This window comes from Aspergillus welwitschiae (genome assembly GCF_003344945.1).
Source record: "Aspergillus welwitschiae strain CBS 139.54b unplaced genomic scaffold BDQ94scaffold_34, whole genome shotgun sequence".
Lineage (NCBI taxonomy): Eukaryota > Fungi > Ascomycota > Eurotiomycetes > Eurotiales > Aspergillaceae > Aspergillus > Aspergillus welwitschiae.
In genome coordinates this window covers 1-24,099 of record NW_020798728.1, presented here as the reverse complement: position 1 = coordinate 24,099, position 24,099 = coordinate 1, and the positions used below count along the sequence as shown (strand labels likewise).

General features: G+C 50.7%; 9 protein-coding genes across 9 annotated transcripts; 6 read left to right on the top strand and 3 right to left on the bottom strand.

Moving 5' to 3' along the window:
- Positions 1-236: 236 nt before the first annotated feature.
- BDQ94DRAFT_161753 (Zn(II)2Cys6 transcription factor) lies at positions 237-3,434 on the bottom strand (the record flags this gene model as incomplete). Its single annotated transcript, XM_026769432.1, has 11 exons — positions 237-753; positions 809-977; positions 1,033-1,306; positions 1,363-1,441; positions 1,565-1,710; positions 1,766-2,205; positions 2,260-2,706; positions 2,757-2,929; positions 3,018-3,108; positions 3,191-3,224; positions 3,324-3,434. The coding sequence occupies 11 exons, from the start codon at positions 3,432-3,434 to the stop codon at positions 237-239; spliced, it is 2,481 nt and encodes an 826-aa protein (XP_026622749.1).
- BDQ94DRAFT_149770 (uncharacterized protein) lies at positions 3,349-4,482 on the top strand. The gene is made up of 2 exons (XM_026767451.1): positions 3,349-3,508; positions 3,567-4,482. The coding sequence occupies exon 2, from the start codon at positions 3,610-3,612 to the stop codon at positions 3,790-3,792; it is 183 nt and encodes a 60-aa protein (XP_026622748.1). The 5' UTR covers positions 3,349-3,508; positions 3,567-3,609; the 3' UTR covers positions 3,793-4,482.
- A 19-nt stretch (positions 4,483-4,501) lies between these two features.
- Positions 4,502-5,948, top strand: BDQ94DRAFT_149769 (Intradiol ring-cleavage dioxygenase). Its single transcript, XM_026767450.1, has 3 exons — positions 4,502-4,978; positions 5,035-5,508; positions 5,574-5,948. Exons 1-3 carry the CDS (start codon positions 4,685-4,687, stop codon positions 5,853-5,855), a joined length of 1,050 nt encoding a protein of 349 aa, XP_026622747.1. The 5' UTR covers positions 4,502-4,684; the 3' UTR covers positions 5,856-5,948.
- A 1,194-nt stretch (positions 5,949-7,142) lies between these two features.
- On the top strand, positions 7,143-8,540 carry BDQ94DRAFT_182024 (VOC family protein; the record flags this gene model as incomplete). Its single annotated transcript, XM_026774037.1, has 1 exon — positions 7,143-8,540. One exon carries the CDS (start codon positions 7,143-7,145, stop codon positions 8,538-8,540), a length of 1,398 nt encoding a protein of 465 aa, XP_026622746.1.
- Positions 8,541-8,937: 397 nt separating this feature from the next.
- Positions 8,938-10,845, top strand: BDQ94DRAFT_182022 (GMC family oxidoreductase; the record flags this gene model as incomplete). Its single annotated transcript, XM_026774036.1, has 1 exon — positions 8,938-10,845. One exon carries the CDS (start codon positions 8,938-8,940, stop codon positions 10,810-10,812), a length of 1,875 nt encoding a protein of 624 aa, XP_026622745.1. The 3' UTR covers positions 10,813-10,845.
- Positions 10,846-10,902: 57 nt separating this feature from the next.
- On the bottom strand, positions 10,903-12,163 carry BDQ94DRAFT_149766 (mitochondrial 54S ribosomal protein bL21m). Its single transcript, XM_026767449.1, has one exon. It carries the CDS (start codon positions 12,087-12,089, stop codon positions 11,316-11,318), a length of 774 nt encoding a protein of 257 aa, XP_026622744.1. The 5' UTR covers positions 12,090-12,163; the 3' UTR covers positions 10,903-11,315.
- Positions 12,164-12,276: 113 nt separating this feature from the next.
- On the top strand, positions 12,277-13,761 carry BDQ94DRAFT_149765 (rRNA-processing protein NSA2). Its single transcript, XM_026767448.1, has 5 exons — positions 12,277-12,354; positions 12,418-12,428; positions 12,545-13,087; positions 13,167-13,376; positions 13,437-13,761. Exons 1-5 carry the CDS (start codon positions 12,352-12,354, stop codon positions 13,453-13,455), a joined length of 786 nt encoding a protein of 261 aa, XP_026622743.1. The 5' UTR covers positions 12,277-12,351; the 3' UTR covers positions 13,456-13,761.
- A 528-nt stretch (positions 13,762-14,289) lies between these two features.
- On the bottom strand, positions 14,290-17,686 carry BDQ94DRAFT_182020 (serine/threonine/tyrosine protein kinase MPS1). Its single transcript, XM_026774035.1, has 3 exons — positions 17,405-17,686; positions 17,108-17,240; positions 14,290-17,045 (listed from the first exon to the last, which is right to left on the bottom strand). Exons 1-3 carry the CDS (start codon positions 17,512-17,514, stop codon positions 14,706-14,708), a joined length of 2,583 nt encoding a protein of 860 aa, XP_026622742.1. The 5' UTR covers positions 17,515-17,686; the 3' UTR covers positions 14,290-14,705.
- Positions 17,687-22,084: 4,398 nt separating this feature from the next.
- On the top strand, positions 22,085-23,900 carry BDQ94DRAFT_161747 (uncharacterized protein; the record flags this gene model as incomplete). The annotated part of the gene is made up of 2 exons (XM_026769431.1): positions 22,085-23,565; positions 23,621-23,900. 2 exons carry the CDS (start codon positions 22,085-22,087, stop codon positions 23,898-23,900), a joined length of 1,761 nt encoding a protein of 586 aa, XP_026622741.1.
- Positions 23,901-24,099: the final 199 nt, after the last annotated feature.

The following is a 24,099-nucleotide window of genomic DNA, read 5'->3' as shown; positions in this document are numbered from 1 at the left end:
ATACGGGGATGTAGAATACTATCTGTGTTCTTCAGTGGGGATGACTTGTATTGGTCTAGGTTGAGTGGAGAGAGAGAGATCGATTCGTATGTATACCGCTGTTTTCAAATTCTAGAATGGTTGAAATAGATTATTAACATAGCTAGCTGGATAGCCAGCGTGCAAATATTTAACATAGCTAATATCAATATCATCACTAACAAGTAATAAAACATAATCCTATTCATTATCCATCATCAAGACCCTAAGAAAAACGAAAAATCGCCTCCCCCACTGCCAAACGCAAAGTCCTCCAATATTGTAGGGTCAACCAAATTAGCTAATATCTCCGCGCGAGTATCCGGCTGCGAATCCTGATTGAATAGCGAGAAGAAGAAATCGCTGTCCGTGCCGGGCGGGACCATCCCGGTGAGATTGTCCCCACGGTTTTGCACCGCTGTTGGGTCAGTAGCAGTAGCAGTAGCAGCATCTATCCCGAAATGTGTGGGCGGGGGAGCTAGCGTTGATGTATGCGCTGCTGCTGATGGAATGAGGGACCGACGCCGTGCGACACAGGCTCGCGCGACTTCGAGAACCTCGCGGATCATTTCGGCACAGCGGCGCGCGACTACGATGTTGTTCATGGATTCGAAGATGTCGAGGCTTTTTTCGACGTCGAGGAGGAGGTCTTCGTCGCGGATGCTGGGGAAGCCGGAGAGGACCAGGTGTAGGAGGATCATGGCGCCGTAGAGGGCGTAGGTTGTGTTGTACCACCTGTAGGTGTTTGTTAGTTGTAGTTGTTGGGAGGGGATAATGGGGGATGTTTTACCATGTTCGAATGTAAATTCTATGTAGGAAGGATTCGTACTGCATCTGGATGCTAGTTCTTGCGGCGTCGAGGCAGGTGTGGAGGTGTTGGAACAGGTTGGAAGACTCGGTGCTGGATGCTGATGCGGCGAGGAATGGACGGTGTATTAGGATGCGGGTGTTGTAGAATCCTATACAAGATTAGTGAATAATCCCTTGGTTAAGAAAAGGGTTTATAGCGCTTACTTAACCTCAATACTAGCTTCTGTTTAAAGGCCCATTCGGTGTCGTTGAGTGAAGCCGCATCAATGTTCAAGAAATGCGGCAGTGTAGCCTTCCATGCGAGCAACTTGTGGTCGAGATTCATTGCAATTTGCGACATTTCGCTCATGGATCGCTTGGGCGAGTGGTAGAGAAGATGGGATGCTTCGGACATTATCTGCGCCAGGGCTACCATCGCGGGTATCATGGCGACATGGTCATCTTCTGCATCAGGGTCAAGTAGGTTGCCGGACGTGGCCTAGAAAAGGATTCAACATATGTACTTGATCGTCGCAGAATGGAACATACACTCACCTTGAGCGTTGGCAGCGGAACCTGATAATATTGGAGATCCTTCATGCTGTCTAGCCGCCCCGAGGAACAGCACATCTCACTGTATCAAGTCAGAGAAGCTGCATAAAATACAGTAGTAGTAAAGGATACACACATTTCGTGAGAATATATACACCTATTCATGTCAGCTGCCTGGATAAAAATGAAAGAACAATGCACTCACCACCAAGTCCTTCTGCCCTCCTTCCGCGTATCAAGGGACACAGACGACATGCCCGATGCCAGACCAATAGCAACTGCAGTCCTCACTGCCATGCCGCTGTACATGAAGCAGCTATGCGGCCGCAACGCATTTTGGCAGAAAACACTCTAGTCGTCTCAATCAGCAACAGATGTGCCAAATGGGATCAGCATTATGACCCACCAGCAGCAGAAGAGCCTGCGCACTCTCTAAGCTACAGCTCTCAAACAAGTCACCTAGCGCTTGTTTCGCTTTTCCAAAGTAATAGTCTGCAAAATCCAACGAAGAGGGCTTGCCCATGGCACCAGGTTTGCCCAGATAAGGAAGGTAATTGCAGTAGTGATCAAGCAAAGCTGTCTCATGCGGACTAGCATTTATGGCACCCAGAGCAACCACGGAGAAATAGAGTCCTGAAAACTTCGATATGCCGCGTAAGAATCCCGGCCTCCTCGGCAAGACGAAAGCTTCGTTCTCGCAACGCCGCATAAAGTTAGTCTTGCACAGCATAGGGTGAATATAATGCTTGTTACAAAAATAGCTGCTGATGAACATCTTCTCGATTTCTAGTTGTGCCTCGTCTGAAAGCCTGTCAATCACAGGTGTCATTTCATAGCGGTGATCTGCTTTTTGATAGTCAGTTTGCGGTCATTGAATGGACACGGGAGCTTTCAACTTGCCCACGAAGCTTTGAGCATTAGCTCTGGTCCCCTCGGCATTTTCTTTCCTCCCTTGTCTATCATCTTCGGCTCCGCCGCTAATCTGCGGTGGGGAGTGACTAGGATATTTCGGATTATACAGAAGGTTCACTATCGAAAGTTGCGCCTTATTCGTCTGTGAACTTTCAGACTGCTTGTCGGCTGGAGAGTTGGGTGTCAACTGGTCCGCGGCTGTTTTGTCGGATAACGGATTGACCACCGCATTAGTTCCACCGTTAGATGGGTACGACGGCTCGTTATCAGGAATTGTCAACGGTTTGTTCTCTGCTTGATTACGAGCCCGAGCATAGAGATTTCCCAGAAACGCAAGGTTCGAGGAATTGCCATAGAATTCCGTGCCATTGGTGTGAAGGTTGACACCTCTCAAACCGTCTCGGGATGCTGAGTCGCACAGCTCAGGTGTGGCAGCTGTAGAAATCTCAGATAGAGGATACATTGGCAGGACTGAATACTCTTACCAACAATGCTGTCATCATCACGTTTGGGAGTGAAAACAGTAGGTGAGCTAGCATTGATATTGCCAATACTTCGCGCAACCCGCGGGGTATAGTGATCCGGAGAGTCACTCTGGTGGAGGTTATTTTGATTGTTCTGACTCACATCTGGCCATGGTGATGGCCGGGTCTTTGATCTGCTTGTATGTTAGATTTTGATGGACGGATGAGTGATAACATGGAAGAGTAAGAGGAGAATCTAGGCAACACAGCATAACGACGTACTTTTGAGCCTCTCGGATTTGCGCCTGTCTCTTTGCGGCTGTTGAGGCCTCATTCGGACCTGCAGCGCGATAGAAGCAATCAAGCGAATGGTCTAAGAATGAACTGTCAGTATGCGATTCAGTTGAAGCAGTTTTGCCTTGAGGCTGAGAGCCGGCAAGGCCGGGTTAGCATACAAGCACAATAGGAACACGGCTGAGCTTGGTCGCACTACCATGAAAAGCGTCAGTGAGTCAATGAACAATCTTGATAACTGGCCAGGCAGTTTGCAGTGAAACGTAAACGCGATGAAGCAAATGGCGGACGCACCTTGGTCTTGCGCACTCGACAAGTCTCGCAGGCACGTGAAGCACGTGGCGGGCGTCGACGAGAAGCGCGGAGTTTCGCCGTCACCGGCTGAGAGTCGCTGCCGCCGTCCATGCCTTTCTCAAGTCAATGCTTCATTTAAACGCGATCGTATGATTATTGTGGTGTTCATGCCGCTTGCTGTTGTTGTTGGTCAATCCCCCAGCTGATTAGCTTGCTCCACACTAACTTGGATTGGCACGCTAGGATTGGCTTTAAACCAAAGCCCGGCTGCGATCGCCACCAACCGATGATGCCATCCCAAATTAACCACCTTCACCCAGGAACGACTGCATCAGAGCCATCCGGGGTTTTCGCGGGGTCTGGGGTCATTCAAGACAATGCTCGACACCCGGAATTGCAGCCTTGGATGATCTGCGCCTACGGATTTACTGCTTATGAGACAGGACTACGCATTCTGGCCAATGCTTAGTGCTCCTGCTGCTAGCCCGGAATTATGATTTCAACTCGCCCACCATTAGTGGCCAACTACGAAGGTCCGTGGTAGGGCTATGATAGCATATGCAGCTGCGTTTAAACAATCTGCCTGGGTCTATAGCCCTGCTCGCGGGTCTGCAGTTCCAGTTAAATCAAGCTTACATGTCTAAACTAGGTTATTCCTAGAGACAGGACACCATCAGACGTCTTCGGACTTTTCTGTTGCAAGGCGACTGCGCACACTGAAAGTGTTCGCAGCGTCGATCTGCACCACCAATGCGCCGTAGGCCCAAACTCACATAAAAAGTAGCTCTACTCTGAAAATCTATGAGCCTCGGAAATCTCCACTGGCTCGGCTCACGGAAAACATAGTTCTCCCCATAGAAGCCAAGTGGTTGCTAGGAGTTCAACGGAATAACGGCATTGATTCGCGATTGAAAATCAATACTCCATTACCTTGCATATCCAGTTATCCGAACATTGCACAGAGCCAGGGAGTGTGCGGAATAAGATTTCCAGGACCCCAGGCATACCAAGTAATCGGCAACCTGAGGACATGGTTCGCACGACTTCCGCCATTGTTGGTTCGTCCGACGGAAGAACCGCCACACCCATATATCCGCTCCGACGGATCTCTCTACACCAATTCCCAGCTGCGATTATCGGCCCGGACGGCCATAATGACCTCTAATACACAATAATCACATTTGCCCCGCGTTATGAAGTGCGGGGGAGCATTTGTGGGAGCAACTCGGTGTCTGAATTGGCCATAACCGAGAATCTTTGGGGGCGGGCGAAGTATAAGAGACGGGCCACCACGTCTGACTGAAACGCTCAAGCAACAGTCTCCCCAACCTATCTGGTATCTCTCATCATCAGAAACCACAATGTCTGAGCAACAACCGAACGGAACTACCCCCAAAGTCACTGGTCTTAGCGAGCGCACCCGCGCCAAATGGGCAGCCGCGTCGACGCCAGAGGAAATCGCGGCCAACCTGCCTCCCATGCTCGATTTGACCATTGAGAACATCACAGAGAATGTCATGAAGATCAATTCCATGTGCGACAACCCTCGCATGCGGTACCTTATCTTGAAGTTGATCCAGGCCGCCCATGACTACATCCGGGATGTTGGCCTTCAATTCGATGAATGGGAGCAAGCGTGGCAGTTCCTAACCAGAGTACGTATCACGCCTTCATCACCCTAAAGACAACATCTAACATGGACAATCATTAGGTCGGACAAATCTCAACCGACGTCCGTCACGAATTCGTCCTCCTCTCAGACATCCTGGGTATCTCCGCTCTCGTCGACGCCCTTTCCTACCCCGCGGTGCCTGGAGCAACCGAATCTTCAGTGCTCGGTCCCTTCCATGACGAAGAGGCTCATTCATTCGAATATGGAGAATCCATCACTGCAGAGGGAACCCCCGGAGAGCCCACAATTGTGCGGGGTTGGATCAAAGACACAGAAGGCAATGCCGTGCCCAAGGCATTGATCGACGTCTGGGAAACCGACGGCAACGGCGTGTACGACTTGGAGTACGACGGATCAGAGGACCCCAACTGCCGCGGAAAGATCTTCTCCGACGAGAGGGGCCACTATCTCTTCTCCTGCGTCAAGCCCGTCGCATACCCCATCTCCAATGACGGACCCGTCGGAGAGCTCCTGCGCAAGCTCAAGCGTCATTGGTTCCGTCCTGCTCATATGGTGAGTCGTCTTCTAACGAACCCTTTAATGACATAACATGTATAAGCTAACGACTGAATTACTAGCACTTCATGGTCGCCCACCCTGAATACACCAAGCTCATCACGGCCCTGTACTCCCGCGACAGCAACTTCGTGGAGAGCGACACCGTGTTCGGCGTCAAAAAGAGCTTGATTGTGGATTACAACTGGTGCGAGGATCTGGAGCTGGCTAAGCAGCACAATGTGGAGCCCATTGTCAAGACGATTGACGGACGCGAGTCGAAGGGATTCTGGCTCTTGGAGCGTGACTTTATCCTTGTGAAGAAGAGCCCTCCCCCGCCTCGCAAGACTGAGGATTTGGATTAGATTGTACGGACTACTTGTTCTGGAACTATGAAGGATATGTTGTCTTTAGCATTATATAAATTATGATAGCGCAATGAATGTTTTTAAGTGTGCATTCGACGATCTGGTGTCTTTTCTTTCGTTACGCTGTGGTTGTAGCGGAATAGAGATGGCATAAATAGTATCATGACTTAATGTTATTGCTATTACTATATTCATTCTATGTTGTGAGTTGATTAAGCTTCAATCACCATTCTCGAGCCAATGCTGGTACCACAAACTATGTTTTGTTTACTTCGTGTATCGTAACCCCGTACCTGATCTGCATATTACAAATGGTTCACGATCAAGAGGTCCTCATCCCTTCCGAAGTATTACCTCCGTGCCGATTAAGCGAAAAGCTACACCGAGTTTCAGAGTTACTCTTCCTGGAAGATGAACTGTGGGAAAACAATAAATCGCATATCCGACGGGTTTACTTTGGGGTTTATGCTGGATCCGATTGGTTGGTTCGGGGAGCAGCTTCCCCGGATTGATGTTCACCACGAAGGTTTATGCGGATTAGCCCATCATCACGAGCATCAAAGTAAGCAGGTATACGATCGAATAACTTCAAACCTTTCGAGTGTAGTATGAACTATATTACCTTATCTATGGACCAAAGAGCGTCCAAGCGTGTGAAGCTTTTTCCAGATACCACACTATCTATTATCTTATCAGTGGCTGGTTATCGGACATTTGTTGCGCTTGCGCCATCAGGATCCGGCCAAACCTACTCTTCCGAGGCACCTCCTCTTTAGTGCATAGCCGGTCAGCACGCCAAGTGTCCATATTATCCAAGAGCAATAGTCAGTCCTCAAATGAAATTGCAGACGGATGGCATCCGATTCCGACGGATGGAAGTCCGAGCTCTGCACGGACGGATAACCACGGCTCTCGGCGATGACGATTGACCTGCAGTCCGGTGGCTCCTGCTAATGAGCTGATACCCTGATATGGCGATTGCATGCTTATCGGGATGGATAGCGAATGGTGTCCTTTCAATGTAGGATATATAGTGTTGTACGTAAGGGATATAGGCTGAAGTGTGACTTGTTGAGTTTCCTTGGATACTGCTATATATCCCATGAAATCCCATTGGCACATTGCTGAACTGCTTTAACTAGCGTTGGTTCTCTAGCTGTTGCTTATATATCACGGAATATATCATCGTTTATGTATCGGTTATTCTCGCGTTCTTCGTCTCGTCCCCTTCAAAAGCACATATATACACCCTCCCGACGATATAATATACGGTTATACTCCAGTATGGATTGGAGCCAAGATACCCTGCGGGCCGGGTTCTGCCATGCCCTCTCGGATATGTACAAGAGCGAAGTCCCCCTTTACGGGGACCTGGTGGACCTTGTATGGAAAGCAGATGCAGAGGCAATTAACAGAAGCCGAAAATTAGGAGGTGCAGACATCATTGATCCCGACGAGGTATTGCCCTCCAGGAACCGTGTCGAGAGACATGGTGCCATTCGTCTCGGAACCGCGCAGGAACTAGCCACGATCCGGCGTATGTTCGCTGTTATGGGCATGTATCCTGTTGGATATTATGACCTGAGTGTCGCTGGGTTCCCGATGCATGCTACCGCATTTCGTCCCAGGACCAGGGAAGCTCTGGCCAGACATCCGTTCCGAGTCTTTACGACCGTCCTGCGCATGGACTTGCTGACGGAGAGGACACGAGATCTGGCGCAGAGGGCTCTGAAGCAAAGAAACATCTTCACCGACCGCTTGGTGGCTTTGATCAACCACGCTGAGGTACAGGGCCATCTCACCCCTGATGAGTGCAAAGAGTTCATCACCGAAGGACTGGAAACCTTCAGATGGCACTCCAAGGCAACAGTGACGCTTGAAGAATACAAGATCCTCAAAGAGGAGCATCCGTTAATCGCCGACATCGTATCCTTCCCCAGCTGCCACATAAACCACCTTACTCCTCGAACCATCGATATCGACCTCGTCCAGAAGATGATGCAGGACAATGGTATGCCGGCAAAAGAACGAATCGAAGGACCCCCGCGGCGCGAGTGCCCCATCTTACTACGTCAGACTAGCTTCAAAGCCCTGGAAGAGACGGTATACTTCCGCGATGCTAATGAAGCATATGTCAAGGGATCCCATACGGCAAGATTTGGCGAAGTTGAGCAGCGCGGATATGCTCTCACGCGAAAAGGCAGGAAGCTATATGATGACATCCTCAGTCAGGTCAACAAGGAGGCGGCAGAGACAAAAGCTGACTCTGAGAAATATGAGGAGATTCTGAGGAAACACTTCGAGGGCTTCCCAGATGACCTCCATGAATTGCAAAAGCAGAATCTCGCATACTTCTGCTACCGAACAACACCCAAGGGTAAAAAGGAACTCGGATCTGAAAAGGTTAGTCTGAGCCAGCTCTTGGAGGATCAAATTCTGGAGTTCGAACCCATCACATACGAGGACTTCCTTCCCCTGTCTGCAGGAGGGATCTTCAACTCGAACCTAGGAAATACATCGCAGTCTAAGCGGCTAATCATGGAAGCGGATGCCGATCTGGATGGGTTCCAACAGATGATGGGAACTCCTACGGTTGATGAGATTAGTCTTTATGAGCAGATGCAGAAAGACAGTCTTGAAAGCTGCCGGGCGGAGTTGGGATTGAAAGAGATTGTGGAGTGAAGATCTGCTCTCTATGAATCATGTTAATACACAAGCGAATTATTTCCAAACTTATTGCAGTTTATATACCTCGATAACAGCAGCTTTTGTAGAAGCGATGTGCTGCATATCGTAGGTGATGTTTCCGGAAGACTTGGTGCTGTTGGTGTGCAAGCTCGTACCTTCCATCCCTGGACTCCAGTTCGTGTTTATTATTTTCCTCTTCACTCTCTTCCTCTTCCATACGTTCTATCTTGACATGCATTTGCTATTCATTCCAATTCTCTGTATCTTTCCTTTGCTGCTACCACGCTGCCAGCTCTGGTTCATCCTTTGATCATTCCAATGTCATCCAGCAAATGATGCTCTTTGTGGCCCACCACTGATTCTAACAGCAATCTAGTTCCCTCCTAGCGCAATGATGATGCAAACCCTTGGGACCCTGCTGACCCTAGCAGCTCTGGCCATTGCACACGATGGGCCTGATCTCAATCTCTTTGACTATGATCAGCGTGGGCCTCTCTTGGGAACTTGGTTCGGTATACCCGGGCAAAATGCAACGTTCGACTACGTCGTTATAGGCGGAGGCACCGCCGGGTTGACTATTGCCAGTCGGCTGGTCAAGAGCGGATATCTCAGTGTGGCTGTTGTTGAGGCTGGCGGTTTCTACGAAATCGACAACGGTGACCTCTCTGTGGTCCCAGAATACGCAACCTTCTTCGACGGGCCAGATCCCAGTGACTACCAGCCATTAATTGATTGGGGCTTTCAGACTCAACCCCAGGAGAGCTTGGGTAATCGGACCCTCCATTATGCGCGCGGGAAAGCGCTAGGGGGTAGCTCAGGACGAAACTGCATGTACTACCAGCGTCCCACCATGGGCAGCTTACATACGTGGGCGAAAGAAGTGGACGACAAGAGCTATGAATTCCTCAATATGCTGCCCTACTATAAAAAGTCTGTGCATTTCACTCCCCCGGACGAGAGGCTTTTCATCAACTCGACCAACATACAAAACCCAGAAGCTTTCAGCTTGTCTGGTGGACCTTTAGAGGTCTCGTCGGGTAACTTCGTCGATGGCTTTGGAACCTGGTTCCGCAAAGCACTCATTGCTCTGGGGTTAAAACAGACTGAGTTCAATAGCGGCAGTCTGTTGGGTTCTGGCTATTCAACCCTGACTATTAATCCAATCAATGCACATCGGTCTTCATCGGAAACAAGCTTTTTGCAATGGACGCTCGGTTGTGGCCTAGGCCCTGTGATATATCATAAGACGCTTGCGCAGAAGATATTGTTTGATAATCATCGAGTCACAACTGGCGTCCAGGTTGAAACGGCTGGGACTTTTGGCGTTCCACCGCTTAACTTTACCCTCAGTGCTCAGAAGGGGGTTATATTGTCGGCAGGAGCCATTCAGTCTCCTCATTTACTGATGGTATCAGGAATTGGTCCGCATGACCAACTTTTCCGGTTCAACATCAGCTGCGTCAGTCATCTTCCAGGCGTCGGCCAAAATCTACAGGATCATGTCTCCGCCGGAACGACGCATCGTGTGGATGTTCCAACTGTAGCCACGTTAGTCGATGATGATACTCTGGTGAAGTCCAATGTCAAGCAATACATCGTGAACGCCACCGGCCCACTGTCCATCCCGGGTCCAGGTTACTTCGGGTGGGAGAAACTACCGAAACCTTTCCGTTGGCGCCTCTCCAATGAATTCATCCAAGCACTCTCCACGTTACCGGAAGACTGGCCAGAAATCGTATATACTGTCGATTGCTCTTCCAAACCCGCTAATGCGACTGCTAGTCAAATATATGCTACCATCAACTTCGTCGACATTGCACCTTTCTCCCGCGGTAACATATCGCTAGCAAGTCCAAATATGACAACCCCTCCCATCATTAACCCTCAATGGTTGACAAACTCCACGGACGTGGAGCTAATGGTAGGCGCGTTCAATCGGAGCCGTCAGATTTGGGCAAAATTGGCCGACCTAGGCGTCGCTGATCCGGTAGAGATTTCACCGGGAAACAATGTGACGACATATGAGCAGATACTTGACTTTATCCGCAGATCCTTGACAACGATTTCACACGCATCTTCAACATGCAAGATGGGACGGAAAGACGACCCAATGGCGGTCGTGGATAGCTCTGCGCGGGTGTACGGAGTCCAGAGATTACGGGTTGTTGATGCGAGCAGTTTTCCGTTCCTACCTCCAGGGGCTCCTCAGTCAACAGTTTATGCTTTTGCAGAGAAGATCGCCGAGGAGATACTGTACGGGTTGTGACCGGCATTGCATCAAAGGCAACGACTAGAGCAGATGATGTGGATGTTTAATGTATCATCCTTAGGATAGACGCTATATCAATAAGAACCTTCCATTGTTAGTCCTTTCGGAGTTAATCTGTGCAGTCCTAAAAATCATCGGGCGGTGACCCGCATGGGAGGTTGAAAAGCATATTAATAGATCCTTGGGTTCTCCTGTTAGACTGTCAGTCAGTCACAGAGGTTGCAAAAGCACGCCCGGTTTGCTGAATGTGTAGACACGGAAAGAGAAGGAATAACTAAACATTCGAAACCCAATTATACAATAAAATACAATTGCACTCCTCAAATGTGCATAACAGAAAAGTCCTATCTGTACATGGTATACCGCTCTACGCGGTTCCAACCTATGGATATAACACAGCATAAAATCCATACCCATCTAAATATGGGCTCTAAAAATGCTCAGACGACATCTGGTCAGGTTTTGCGAGGTCTTCGAGTCCCCTTCCCTCGAATTCGAATTTACTCCTTCAGTTCAACATTGGCCGCGGAATCAGCACTTTGCACCACAACCGCACCCTCGTCCAACAACTCCTCCGCAGTCTTAACCTTAACATCCATAACCCGCAGGATGGTATAACGATGCTTGCTCGTAACCTTCTGCACATGACGCCGTCTCCGCTTCGTCTTCTCCGTGATGCGCAAAGGCTCCGACTCGAAACCCATCACCCGGACCCGGCACTCAAACAACCGCTCATCAAGATACTTGTCGCCGCCCTTGAGCGAGAACTCACGAGAACCGAGCACAGAAGCCCGGTTAAACCGAAGGATATCGCCCGATTTTACCTTGGGCATGAGGAATGGCAGACGCAGCTGGTCACCCTCGGTAAGCAGGTAGGGTCTGTCGTGGAGGTGGGCGGTAATGTAGTGCGGCTTTTGCGAGGTGAGGTAAGGCAGCATGTCGAGGAGGGATTGGGACACTTTCAATGGAGCGTCAAAGGTCGGGGCCACGGGCTGTTTGTTGAGAGGCACATCGGCGCGGGTTTCGGGGATGGTGTTTTTGGGCGTCAGGAAGTGAGGTTGTTCGATGGGGGTGGAGGTTTGGGCCCGGGGGGTGGCGCTTAGAGGAGCGGAAGGGTGTGATGATGTTGTTGTAGAATAAGATGTAGTGGTGGCTTGGTGAAGGCAGGCACGGAAGGTAGTGGTGCTGCTGGTGCTGGCGAGGATGGAGGATCGGGCGGCGGTGTGCTCGATGGGCAGGGCAAGTGCCCGTGCGAGTGTAGTTCGAGAGAACATGTTTGTGTGTAGTAGAGACTAGGAGAGGGAGGGAATTGAGGCGATTGTTGACCTTGACCGTGCCGTGCCTGGACTCCGAAGCATCTCGAGGATGAAATTCCGGACGGAGAGAGATAAAGTGCTCCACGTGACTTATCGGGGTGCCAAGACCCAGTCCCGTTGCCGCCGCATCGAACTTTTTTGTCTTGTCCTTCCACTTCGGGCTTCCGCCGTTGTTTGATATCAATTTGTTTTTGACTCGCTTTTTCGCGGTTGATTCATCATGGTATGTTGAGATGCGTTTGGAATCTATGGTATTCGGATTGCTAACTGATTGTTCCGTGTGCAGCCTCAGAACGAGTTCGTCTCACTCCCCCACCCACGCCCCAAAGCTGGGCCCCGACCCGAGCTGTTTTTCCACCGCCGGGGAATCGATATGTCGAAGCCACGAACAAAGTATGCTGACGAGGGAATAGGTATATCGAACGCTGGCAGAAGCAGCACGGTAAGCGGCTCGATCACGATGAGCGTGTCCGCAAGCGCCAGGCCCGTGAATCGCACAAGCAGTCCAAGGATGCGCAGAACCTGCGCGGCCTGAGGGCCAAGCTGTACCAGCAGCAGCGCCATAAGGAGAAGATCCAGATGCGTAAGCGCATCAAGGAGCAGGAAGAGAAGAACGTCAAGTCTTCCGCTCCCGATGAGCCGTCCAAGACTCCTCTGCCCCAGTATCTGCTTGATCGGTCCCAGGCCACCAACGCCAAGGCCCTGTCCAGCGCCATCAAGGATAAGCGGAATGAGAAGGCGGCTAAATTTGCTGTGCCTCTGCCTAAGGTCAAGGGTATCAGTGAGGAGGAGATGTTCAAGGTCGTCAACACCGGAAAGAAGACCCACAAGAAGTCCTGGAAGCGCATGATCACCAAGCCTACTTTCGTTGGTAGTGACTTCACCAGACGCCCTGTCAAGTACGAACGGTTCATTCGTCCTATGGGTCTGCGTTACAAGAAGGCCAACGTTACGCAGTATGTTTTATCACCTTTCCCCTCATTCTGTCTGGTATGGAAGTCGATCAACTGACGTAATGGCTTTTTCTCTTTCCAGCCCCGAACTGGGTGTCACCGTCCAGCTTCCCATCCTTTCCGTCAAGAAGAACCCCCAGAACCCTCTGTATACCCAACTGGGTGTCTTGACCAAGGGTACCATCATTGAAGTGAACGTTTCCGAACTGGGTCTCGTCACCACCAGCGGCAAGGTCGTCTGGGGTAAATGGGCGCAGATCACCAACAACCCTGACATGGACGGCACGGTCAAGTGAGTTATCTCTTTACACTTCATACAATCTCCCATAATACTAACATTGTATAATCACAGCGCTGTCCTCCTTGTCTAAACACCTTCTCTCATCCATGATTATGAATCCCGCCCTATTCCTTCATATCATCATACCATATCCCTCCCTATCTCAAAATATGCCCTGGTTGCGTTGGTTTGTGTTCGTCTTCACATAGACTATATCAGTGGGTGTGGCGTTAGCGGCGCGCAAAGTATCCGTCTTGTTTCCCAATTTTCATATTCATTTGCCGAAAGGTTTCCTGTCTGTTTCTCATGTGACTTGACTCGACATTGGCTTGCTGAGGCCAGCGAGCGTACCATTTAAGTGCTAAATAAATGAAGCTTGATTTGGTTCGAGTGGTAATTAGGTCCTTACACTAGAAGTAACTAGTAATATGTAGTATATTTCGAGTTGTTAGTACAGTAAACTGTGGATACTAGCAATTAATGCAGACCACCCCTAAAATCGCATATAGTGGAGGAACCCTTATACTGATAAATGTTATGGAACATGGCTTATATTTGACCAGTTGACTGGGAATCTGACCAATTGACTAAAGTCATATGTTCTAGTATACTATTCTACTATTACTAGACGTGGCCAAGATAGTATCTAAAGGGTTTTTTGGATTATTTTAATTAAATAATCAGCTGATTCAATCTCTATCATCTTGATAAAAGCGAATTTGTATGGGACGAGATCCGGATTCTAGCAATTTCCTAGTACTATCAGGGAGTTAAGTAGATTTATAGGTAAAATCGGCGATTGACACCAGTGATTGAGTTGTCTAACTGATGGATTCACTATGTGTTGTTTTTATGCAGGGTTTACTATAGCTATACTCTACGGATAAAGAATATCGATCATCTACAGCAAGACCGGAATTGCAAAGTGACATATGTAAATTAGTATATTCCAATTATACTCTTAGCCCAAACTCCGAATACCCATGCTGTTTCTGAGTCCCACAGCTTCCAATGCAAAAAAACAACACGTAATCTGTCAATGACCCAATCAATAATCAATCGCCCAGGCTGAAGCGCGACTCAAGACAAAAGACAACACCATGTTTCCAGCGGGTGTGTTCCGTAAACCAAAATAATTGTAGCAGAAGAGGACGTATAGATCCAAAATGGAACAAGAAGTGAAACAGGTATGTGTCGTACAGAACAAAGGAAAAGGCGAGGATATAACGGTGTAACTTGAGAACGCCGGGTTCATCGGAGAGGTATCAGAACGTGAAAGACACACAGGAACATAAGAAAGGTCGGTTGGTTTAGTCGACAGTGTAAGTTGGTTGCGATTAACTAGCTGCCTTCTTCTAGTGCAGCTTTGATTTTAGCGAAGAATCCGGCGGGCCAAGCGGCTAGTTCTTCGTCCTTGGGGATACCACGGACGCGGCAGTGGTTGACCACGTTCACTAGGATTCGGTTCAGCATGTCCTGTGTGACTGGGACAGCACCTTCGAGCTGCGCGTCTGGGTAGAGGAATGGATCGCGCTGGCCGAGAAGCTCTTCCACGGTTGGACGTAAAGTTTGATCGCGCTGGAGACAGCGCTTCAGCGTTCGGACTAGACCAGGAGGTACGGGGACGCCCCCTACGCCGAATGCTGGGAAGTCAATCTTCACGTGGGGATTAGGGATGGCTAGGATGCGTTCGTAGTATTTGGCGATTTTGGCAAACGGAGGCTGGCCGTACACCATCTTATAGAGAATGCATCCCAAACTCCATACGTCACTTGGCTTGCCTAGCTTCATCATCTTTCCGACACTTGCTGGCAGGCCGAGAGAAGCGTTGGAGTCGACTAAGGCCTCGGGGGACATGTAATTCGGAGTCCCCACCTGCTGTTCACGGTGCACATTTACAGTGTTATCTTGGATGGCGTTCGCAATGCCGAAATCGATAAGTTTCAATCGGCCCTGAACCAGGAGGAAGTTCGCCGGTTTCAGATCAGAGTGGACAATGTTGTGATCGTGTACAGCTTGGACACACTCGAGCATCTCCTTCCAGTAGTATCGGGTAAAGTTGATGTCGAATCTCGCGTCTTCAGCGTTCAGTCGGTAGGTAAGGATCTTCTCTAGATCTGACTCTCCAATTTCCATTAAGACACTCAGAGTATGTTTGTCCGAGTTCAGCTCCCAATCGAATAAGCGGACGACACGATCAAGGTTCTCCAATTTCTTCAGCAAGTCAATTTCACCCTTGTATCCAGCTAGGGTTGTTGGATCGACGTCCTCCAGATTTACCCTCTTCAGGGCAAATATCTTATAGTTTTCAGCCATGACGCGGTAGACTCTCGAACTCCCACCACGACCGATGCAGTCCAGCCGGGTGAAGGGCTTGTGGTTGACCGAAACTTGACTGCGCTTTTTCCGTGACTGTGATGCCGTAGCAGCTCCTCCTGTCGCGGTGGCGGTCTCAAGAACGGACATCTTAGGAGGAGGAGGGGCCGGCCTGTGAGGGGTGTTATTACTTCTTGTTGCAAGTATCTTTCTAGGGGAGTTCCCGTTCCCTGCAGGTGTCTCCCCATGCTCTTTCTTCTCATCCCCATACACCACAGCAAGCTTCTCAGGCTTGTCCAGCAAGTTGAAACCCTGAGGCTTGGTGCGCTTGAACGTCGGTGGAGGCTCATTCTCCTGGTCTCTAGACGAAGGCAATGTCGGCGGAAGAGGGACTTTGAACACAGGCTGTTCCTGCGAACTTGAGGGTTTGGAGGACATTTCTGAAGAAGACCCAGGTGTAGATTTCGAGTGCGATCCATAGGATTTCGGAGAGGATGATCTAGAAAAGGGTCCATCTGCACGATCATAGGATCGGTGCTCGTCGGTTCTGAGTGGTGGGCTTGGATCGGCCCATGATACCTTGGGTGACGAAGATTTCGCTGTATTCTTATAGTGGTAGTCGGCGCTATCGATATTCGGGTCGAGCTCTTGGTCTTCATTATTCTCTTCACTCTGTCGTCGTAATACACCGCGTCTTGCGGGACCGTTCAAGAACGTTCCAGTGAGTCGTCCGACTCTCTTGACGCGCAATGAGCTCGCCATGCCGATATCCTCCGGATTTCGCGTTCGTAATACCGATGAAGGGCCGGTGCGAGGAGCGTAGTCATCCTCATACCTATACTTCCTTTCATCTTCTGAACGTTCCGCACTTCCGTGCTCGTCGACATAGCTCCTTTCAGCAGAGCGTCTCTGAGAGGGGGATACGGATGCGGGTGAGCGTGTATGGCTACGCGATGCATTGATCCGCACACTGCGTGGCCTTGGGGCGGGCGTAATGAAATCATTCGAATTGGTTCTTGCGTCCTGGTCGGCACTTTCGCTGTTGGACAGGAGTGATCCCTCCCTTCTTGATCTGCCGCCGCTGCCGCTTAATGATGGTGCAATGCGAACCACGCGAGGCGCAGGGCTTCCGGTCGAATTGCTTTGAGGAGGCGTTGCTCGAGATCGTCTTTCCTGGCTGGAGCTAGCAGATGATCCCATGCGCTCGCCGCGAAGCCGTGGGGACACATCTAGTCCATCTTCATCAAGCAGGGCCTTGACGGACGCGCTGAATTTCGGTTCGGGGACTTCGTCGTCAGAGCTATCTCCCGGCGAGTATTGTCTGGCCACGGAGGAATGGGTTCGAAAGGCGGATGAGTTTTGGAACTCTGGGGAGGTCCGCCTGGACCCGGAGCGGGAGAGCGCGGCGCGGGACATCTCACGGGTACGAGAATTGTCGAAGTAAGCCGGTAGGTGTGCTGTCGATGGTGAAGGGGGGCAAGGGCTTCATGCAAGAGCTCGGAGAGACCGCATTGACGTGTCAGCCCGGAGAACCAGCCCAGTTGGCCCCAATGGTACCTGCTGCAAAGGGTTAGTAGTCGACGTTTGGCGTGTTGTGGTTGATTCGTAGTAAATCGAAACATCCAACTTCAAATTGCCGGTGGCTGGGCGCGGGTCACGTGGCTAGGTTGTTGTTCTGGTTGCCCCGGGCAATCATTTCCCCCCATCAACAATGATCATTAGACTCCCCACTCGATGATGTCGAGGTAACTGGAAGTCCCTCCTTGCTTGCACTGACATGGTCCATTCCTTTTGGCAAGTCATCTCGTCGCTTGTATTTTGGCAGACTTTGCATCTTCTGCAGGCAACCGTGCTTTCGCTTCGACGCGACGTTGACCCCCGGGGATTTTTAGCGCAAATCAGCAACTACGGTTAATGCTTCTGCTCCAATGGTAGCCTTTCCGTGTACTGATGTGCCACGGTACTTAACTTCCTTTCGTGGGTTGAATAGTAGTTGGTGTAAGCACTTAATGTTGATTTATTAATCAATTAGTTAAGTTGATCTTATCCTACTTTGATATACTGCTACATAGTACTCCTGTCTATTGTTGCGGTGGAGTTCGGTTACTGCTAGAGCAACGATACTAAGTATATATATATCCGAATGGAACATCCCCTGTCAACTCCCTGGTCTGATTTAGCAACATCATGCTACTACGAACAACTACCACTAATTAGTAGTATGAAGCGTGTAATGAGTCACTGGTAATACTAAGCACATCATGCTGACACAATTGAAGTTAATTAGTACTATCGTCGTGGTAGTGATAAACTTCTGGCAGCAGTACTACAAGCAGTACTATTCAATTGAGTAGCAACCCACAAATACTACGATAAACATCATGATAACACAGCCCTAGAAAGTTCCTGGCTCTGAACCTCGAATCAAACGGCGACACGACTGCAAACGGAATACAACGCACAGACAGTAACTACTAAGGACCGATAACTAATTATACCGTATACTTAATGAATTTCTCATGATAAAAGTACGAGATCGGATGGAATGGCATGTCAAGGCACGATATTCGAACAAGTTTGATTCTATGGCTAATAGTCAAATCTACAGTGGAATGTGCACACCAGACGACGAAAGAACCGACTGCAGAGAGGTCCCCCTACTTCTGGCTCGTAGTTGCCTCCTGTCTTCTCAACAATGGATCACGCCAACTAATCACGGTTTACACGAGCTATGATCCCTAGTAGCCAGCTGTCCCATTTGCGACCTTTGTAGGTTGAGGGCTTGATACAGGTTTGCTGGAACTGAGGCGGTTTCGTGAACAGGGAATTTGCTTGCCAAACCCCCTGTTCCTTACTCCGAGAATAACCTTTGGATAGCAGATGTGTGCGTCGAAGGCATACATCGATTGCCATTGCATGTGACAACTTTTGCCAGTGCAAGTATCTGCTGTGGTTTGTTCTTTATGACAGACCCATTAAAGTTCAGGTATATACTTCATCGACTTGTCAGCACCCTGATAAGCCTGGAAACTGATAGTGCGAAAAGTTGCCTATTGCATGAAGTCTGTCCTCTCGATCCAGTCTTTGAGCCAGAACTAATTTTGCGCGTGTATCGTGAGGCATTTTCTTGCCGATACGAGGAATCCAAGAGCGTAATTGTGCTTAAATGAGCATGCTAAACTGTAATCCATGACTCGTAAGTTCAGTGGCGTAGTTTCGGTCTCAGAAATTACAGATCGATGAACTGGCGGAGAAAAGGAGGAGTCCTATGATATGGATCAGCTCTGGCAAAAATAGAACGTGGAATAAGCTCGCTGGGGCAAAGTTCCCAATACAGGAAACTAGTCCAACCTTGAAACATGGAGCATGAACGATATTCCCGATTGTCAAAAGTGCTTTTGGCCTCAGGTTTGACGTGACCTGCCACAAGCACCTGACATCACCTGACGGTCTGCAGCTTCCTAAAGAGGTATGCGCGGCCGAGTGTGCCTTCAGTCATTGTCATCGTCATCATCGTCGTCGTCGTCCTTCGTTGTCGTCGTACTTACTCCCTAGGGAGACTGGGAGTTTCAGGAGAAGAGTTCCTCCATGGGTGTGACCGAAGTTCGCCGCCCCCTGCAGTGACTGATCGGATTGCCTCCGGTTCCTTCCCCTCAGAGTGACTTGGCAGCTGCTCCGCGGTCATTGTTCCGGCGGCAGCATATGCTAATTGCTATTCGCTCAATTTTAGGTGCAGGGTATGGTAGTACCTGGCTATTTGCGGCGGTCAATCAATATTAATCAAATTAGGTAAACTTCCGAGGTTAGTCGACTCAAAACCCGGTCAACTTTAACTAGAAGTCCTAACTGGGTCGGTCTTTTAGAGTTTCCACAGGAACGAACAACGATCGAACCCATCTGCAAGTGATGAAACCACGAAGACATCATGCAGATGCCACTGTTCCAGAGTCAAACAAACCTGTGTCCACAACTAACCCAGTGTCCACTTCCACTGCCTTGATTCCATCGTCTGGAGGGGAAGCCGTCGGCCCAGGACTGGCCTTACTAGTAGTAGTGTTCGGTTAAAGCGGGCAGCCGGCAGCTCAGGCCATTGGGATTTGGGGGAAAAGAGGGGGGTGGAGCCTCAGGAACCAAAGGTACGAGACCTTCGGGTCAGGAACGCCTGTTCGGGCAACGATTGCCCTTTCCAAAAGGCTTTCTTGCCATTACGATTGCCAGGTCGACTAGCCAGGGATCAATATTGGTATTGAAGAGCAGTCTAGATTGCTGCACGAGAAAGTCAACCGACATTTTAGGGCAGACTGTGTTGTGCAGCTTGTCGTTTGCTTGTGGTGGATGATGTTCTCTTGGCTTCTCTGCTTCTCAGGCTGAGGGCGCTTTACCGTAAGTATTCTTGCCTGCCGCGCTAAGGCAGTACCTACTGCATCCGCAGCTTCCTGTCCCTGACTAAAAAGCGATGCTAATAATGCACTAATTTAGCGTGCAAAGGCTGCATCCACCAGACCACATTCGGTTGTGCGCAGCACAGGAAAGTTGTGCTCCTGTTCTGCTTGTTGTTGTCCCCTGCACACTTCAGTCCACGAGTAGTCTCCCGCTACTTTTTTAGGTTAGTGACCCCCAGCTGGCTTGTTTGAAGTGAGAGTTTTTCTTCCTCCTTGGGGGAAATTAATTTTCTATATTTGGAGTGGGTAGATAGAGCATGACACTGTCGAGCACTCGCCCGGATTCTCAATTGATGTTTTGATTTTACTACCAGTCCTTCATAACTGTAGTGCGCAGATAAGATCTGTGCTCCTTTCAATTATTGATTGCACTATCTACTTTGTATTGTGGAATGGATTTCTTGTCCGGGGGAAGAGTGGGCGGCCCCCTCTCTATTAGTTTTCAGAGTTCACTTGTCTCTTGCATTTGTCATTGCTTTTTCCTTTGTCTTTTGAAGCCTAACGTTCCGGAACTGGATTTATGCACCGCCCCGGAAATTAGTTGATCAGTCAACGCACATATGTCACAAAAATCTTAACGCCTTTTTTTTGTTGCTTTTCCTAGTTTTTGTTCCCTTTGCCTTCCCCTCCTCTGCCCACTATACCTGTCTTTTTCTCTCCTAACCACACCTGGATAGCGTCGGTTAGGCTCCGTACTCCGTATTTGACTATTTTTCTCTCTTAGTTGTTTTATCACATTTTGAAAGGGGATCTAAGCAACTCTAAAGTTTCACATTGACTTCATCCATGGGAGAAGGTGGAACCGGGCTCACAATTCAGGGACAAAACACCGGCCGTGTTGATCGCCCATGGGTCGGCCTCGACGGCTGGCCGGCACTGGGATTATCCTCTTGTTTACCTGATGAGGGTCTGCGCAGTCTGACTGCCATTGGCCCGTCATCCGATCACCACAGCCAACATCACCCCCCCGACTTGCTCTTCTGGTTGGCATTCGGTCGCTGACCACCCCACGGGTGACCCGACGATGATGTTGATGATAATGATGTTGCTCATGCTGTGCTGCCGATGCCCACTGTACTGTACCTTCCCGCAGCAGTGTTGCACACCCAGACGCTCACACCGAAGCATCCATGTTTTTTCTTCTTACTTGCTTTTTTCTTTCCCACCGTGGATGCTAGCATGAGCGTCTTCAAATCAGAAGCATGGTTGATTGATACTAGTGTACTCACTCACTTACTCCCTGACAACGGAGCCTCTCACCAGTGCTGAATTGAGAGCCCCAATTGGTGGCGGCCTTGGTCAGTGGCTCACCGGCCTAGGCTCCTCCCCCTGCTTACAGCGTCCGTTGCTTGACAAAATAATACTACTATGGACGGAAAAGGTCAGAGGTGACCCGCAAAAAGCTCGGAACTAATACCTTCTCAGTCCAGGATACCCCGTTCCCCTAAATAGTATTCTCGTTCTGCTTAGTTTGTTTCGGATGAGCCCACATACAACGGTAGTCCGCTCTGGTTTGCTTCCTAGTTTCCACTGGCACCCGGCGCATCCACTTGGCTAGCTTGGCCTCGAAGATCCGGGTCCCTCGATCACAGAGGACCCAACATGCTCTCAGCCGGGTGTGCAGCTCCATTCGTGGTTCCAGACTTGGGGGAGAACTCCATCGCCCGATCCCGCTGGCACGGGAGGAAATCCCTCTCAGGGGTATATAAACCTCCAGGCTGATCACCTCGTTCGATGAACATCAAGCCCTTCGTCAGTCACTTTGTTTTGTCTTGCTTTTTGGGTTCTGTCTTTCCTTACCCGACCCTCATTTTCACCAGTCTGTCGTTAACCAATTAGGCTGCCTCGAGCCAGCCGTTCTTCCATTTTCATACTCTTTTGGATTCTTTTGACAGGTTCAATTCAGACACTCGCTGACGTCTTACTCACTCTTTGTTATACATTCTTTGCCCTCTCGGCACAATGCGTTCCGACAAGCTTCTCGTGCTCGCCGGTCTGGCGAGCTATGCTCTCGCTCTCCCCACGAAGGACTTGGACCCCCGTACCTTCGGCCTCGTCGCCGAGATCCTCACTGACCTTGGTGAGGACCTGACCGGTTTCATCGAGGCCCTCCTTGGCGGCGGTGTCCAGAGCTCCGCAAGCCTCCTCACTGGTATCAGCGCTCAGGCAGCTGCTGTCCTTGAAGGTGGTGCCCTGGGTTGCACTGCTGGCAAGATCGAGGCCTCCGCTCGTGCGGAGCTGGCTGCGTGGATCCGGGCTCATGCCAGCTTCGATGCCTCCCTCAAGTCGTCTCTGTTGGCCTGGTGTGAGGGTGAGGACTCTGCCACCTTGTCCGTCGATGTCCGTGCTGGTCTCGCTCTGTTCATTCCCACCTGCGCCGAGGTCGCTGCCAAGGGCGACATTTACGTGACTGTCGACGGTATCTTCTCCGTTTCCGAACTCGAGGCCGCTGTTGTCCTCAGCTCTTCTTTCCAGTCTACTCTGTCTACTTTCCTGTCCGGATCCGTTGGTGTCGAATTGGATGCCGACATCAAGGCTGGTCTTTCCCTCTGTGCTGGTGGTGGTGTCGTCGCCGACCTTGCTTCGGACATCGAGGCCTCCCTGAAGGTCTGGCTTTCCGGCTCTGAGTGCTCTCTGAGTGCCTCCCTCAAGGCTGCTGTCCTTGCTTGGTTGGAGGGCAAGGCTAGTGTGTCCGGCGTTGTTACCATCGGCACTGTGCCCACTGCTGGTCTCACCACTGTCTCCGTCGGTGCCGCCATTAACGCCCTTGTCGAAACCTCCGGTGCCCTCACCGCTAGCGCCCAGGCCTACCTCTCTGCCTTCCTCAAGTCCTCCCTCGCCGCCGACATTGAGGCCGATGTTAAGGTCGTTCTGGAGGCCTGTATCTCGGGCAAGCTTGCCACTTCCGTCAGCGCCGATGCCCGTGCTGCCCTGGCAGTCTGGCTCTCTGGCGATAGCTGCCAGCTGGGCGTTGAGCTGAAGGCCGTTCTCTACTTCTGGCTTTCCTTTGCCCTGAGCGGCGACGTCACCGTCGACCTGTCCACCGACATCATTACCGAACTCGAGACTTTCATCACCGGTACCATCGACACTCTCATCGGTGTCAACATTAGCGGCGTGCTCTCCCTTCTGCTGTCTGGCGAGAGTCTGGCCTCCCTTTCCCTGGAGTCTCGTGCTGAGCTGTCTGCTGTCATCGGTGGCTGCGCTGGTGTTGATATCAGCTCCTCCATTGAGATCATCGTCATTGAATGGCTTACCGGCTGCAGCATCCCCGGCGGTCCTTCCATCGGCTCCGGCTCCGGCTCCAGCTCCGGATCTTCGTCTAAGCTTATCCCCAGCGCCTCCAGCATTCCCGCCGTCGCTTCAACCCCCGCTGTCAGCGTTCCTGCTGTTCCCACCGTCTCGGTTCCCACTGGCGGTTCTAGCCCCAGCAAGCCTGCTCAGTCCGGTGCCCCTGGTGTCCCCTCCGGTGGTGTTGTTCCCTCCTCTCCCGCTCAGTCCGGTGCTCCCGGATCCCCCAACGGTGTCAGCCCTACCGACACTCCTTCGGTTCCCTCCTCCCCTGCCCAGTCTGGTGCTCCTGGCTCTCCCTCTGGCGGCGTCCCCGCTCCCAGCGGTGGCGTCGTTCCCTCGTCTCCTGCCCAGTCTGGTGCTCCCGGCGCCCCTAGCGGCGGTGTTGTCCCCACTGCCTCTGTTCCGGAAGGCGCCAGTGCCGGTGCCTCCACTACTCCCTGCGACACTATCACCGGCGAGACTGTTGTTCCCGTTGCTACTATGACCGAGGGCGGTTCTGCTCCTAGTGCCCCTGCTCAGTCTGGTGCTCCTAGCGTTACCCCCATCGTCGGTGGTGGTGCTGGCGGCTCTACTGGTGGTTCTACTGGCGGCTCTGGCTCTGGCTCTGGCTCTGGCTCTGGCTCTGGCTCTGGCTCTGGCTCTGGCTCTGGCTCTGGCTCTGGCTCTGGCTCTGGCTCTGGCTC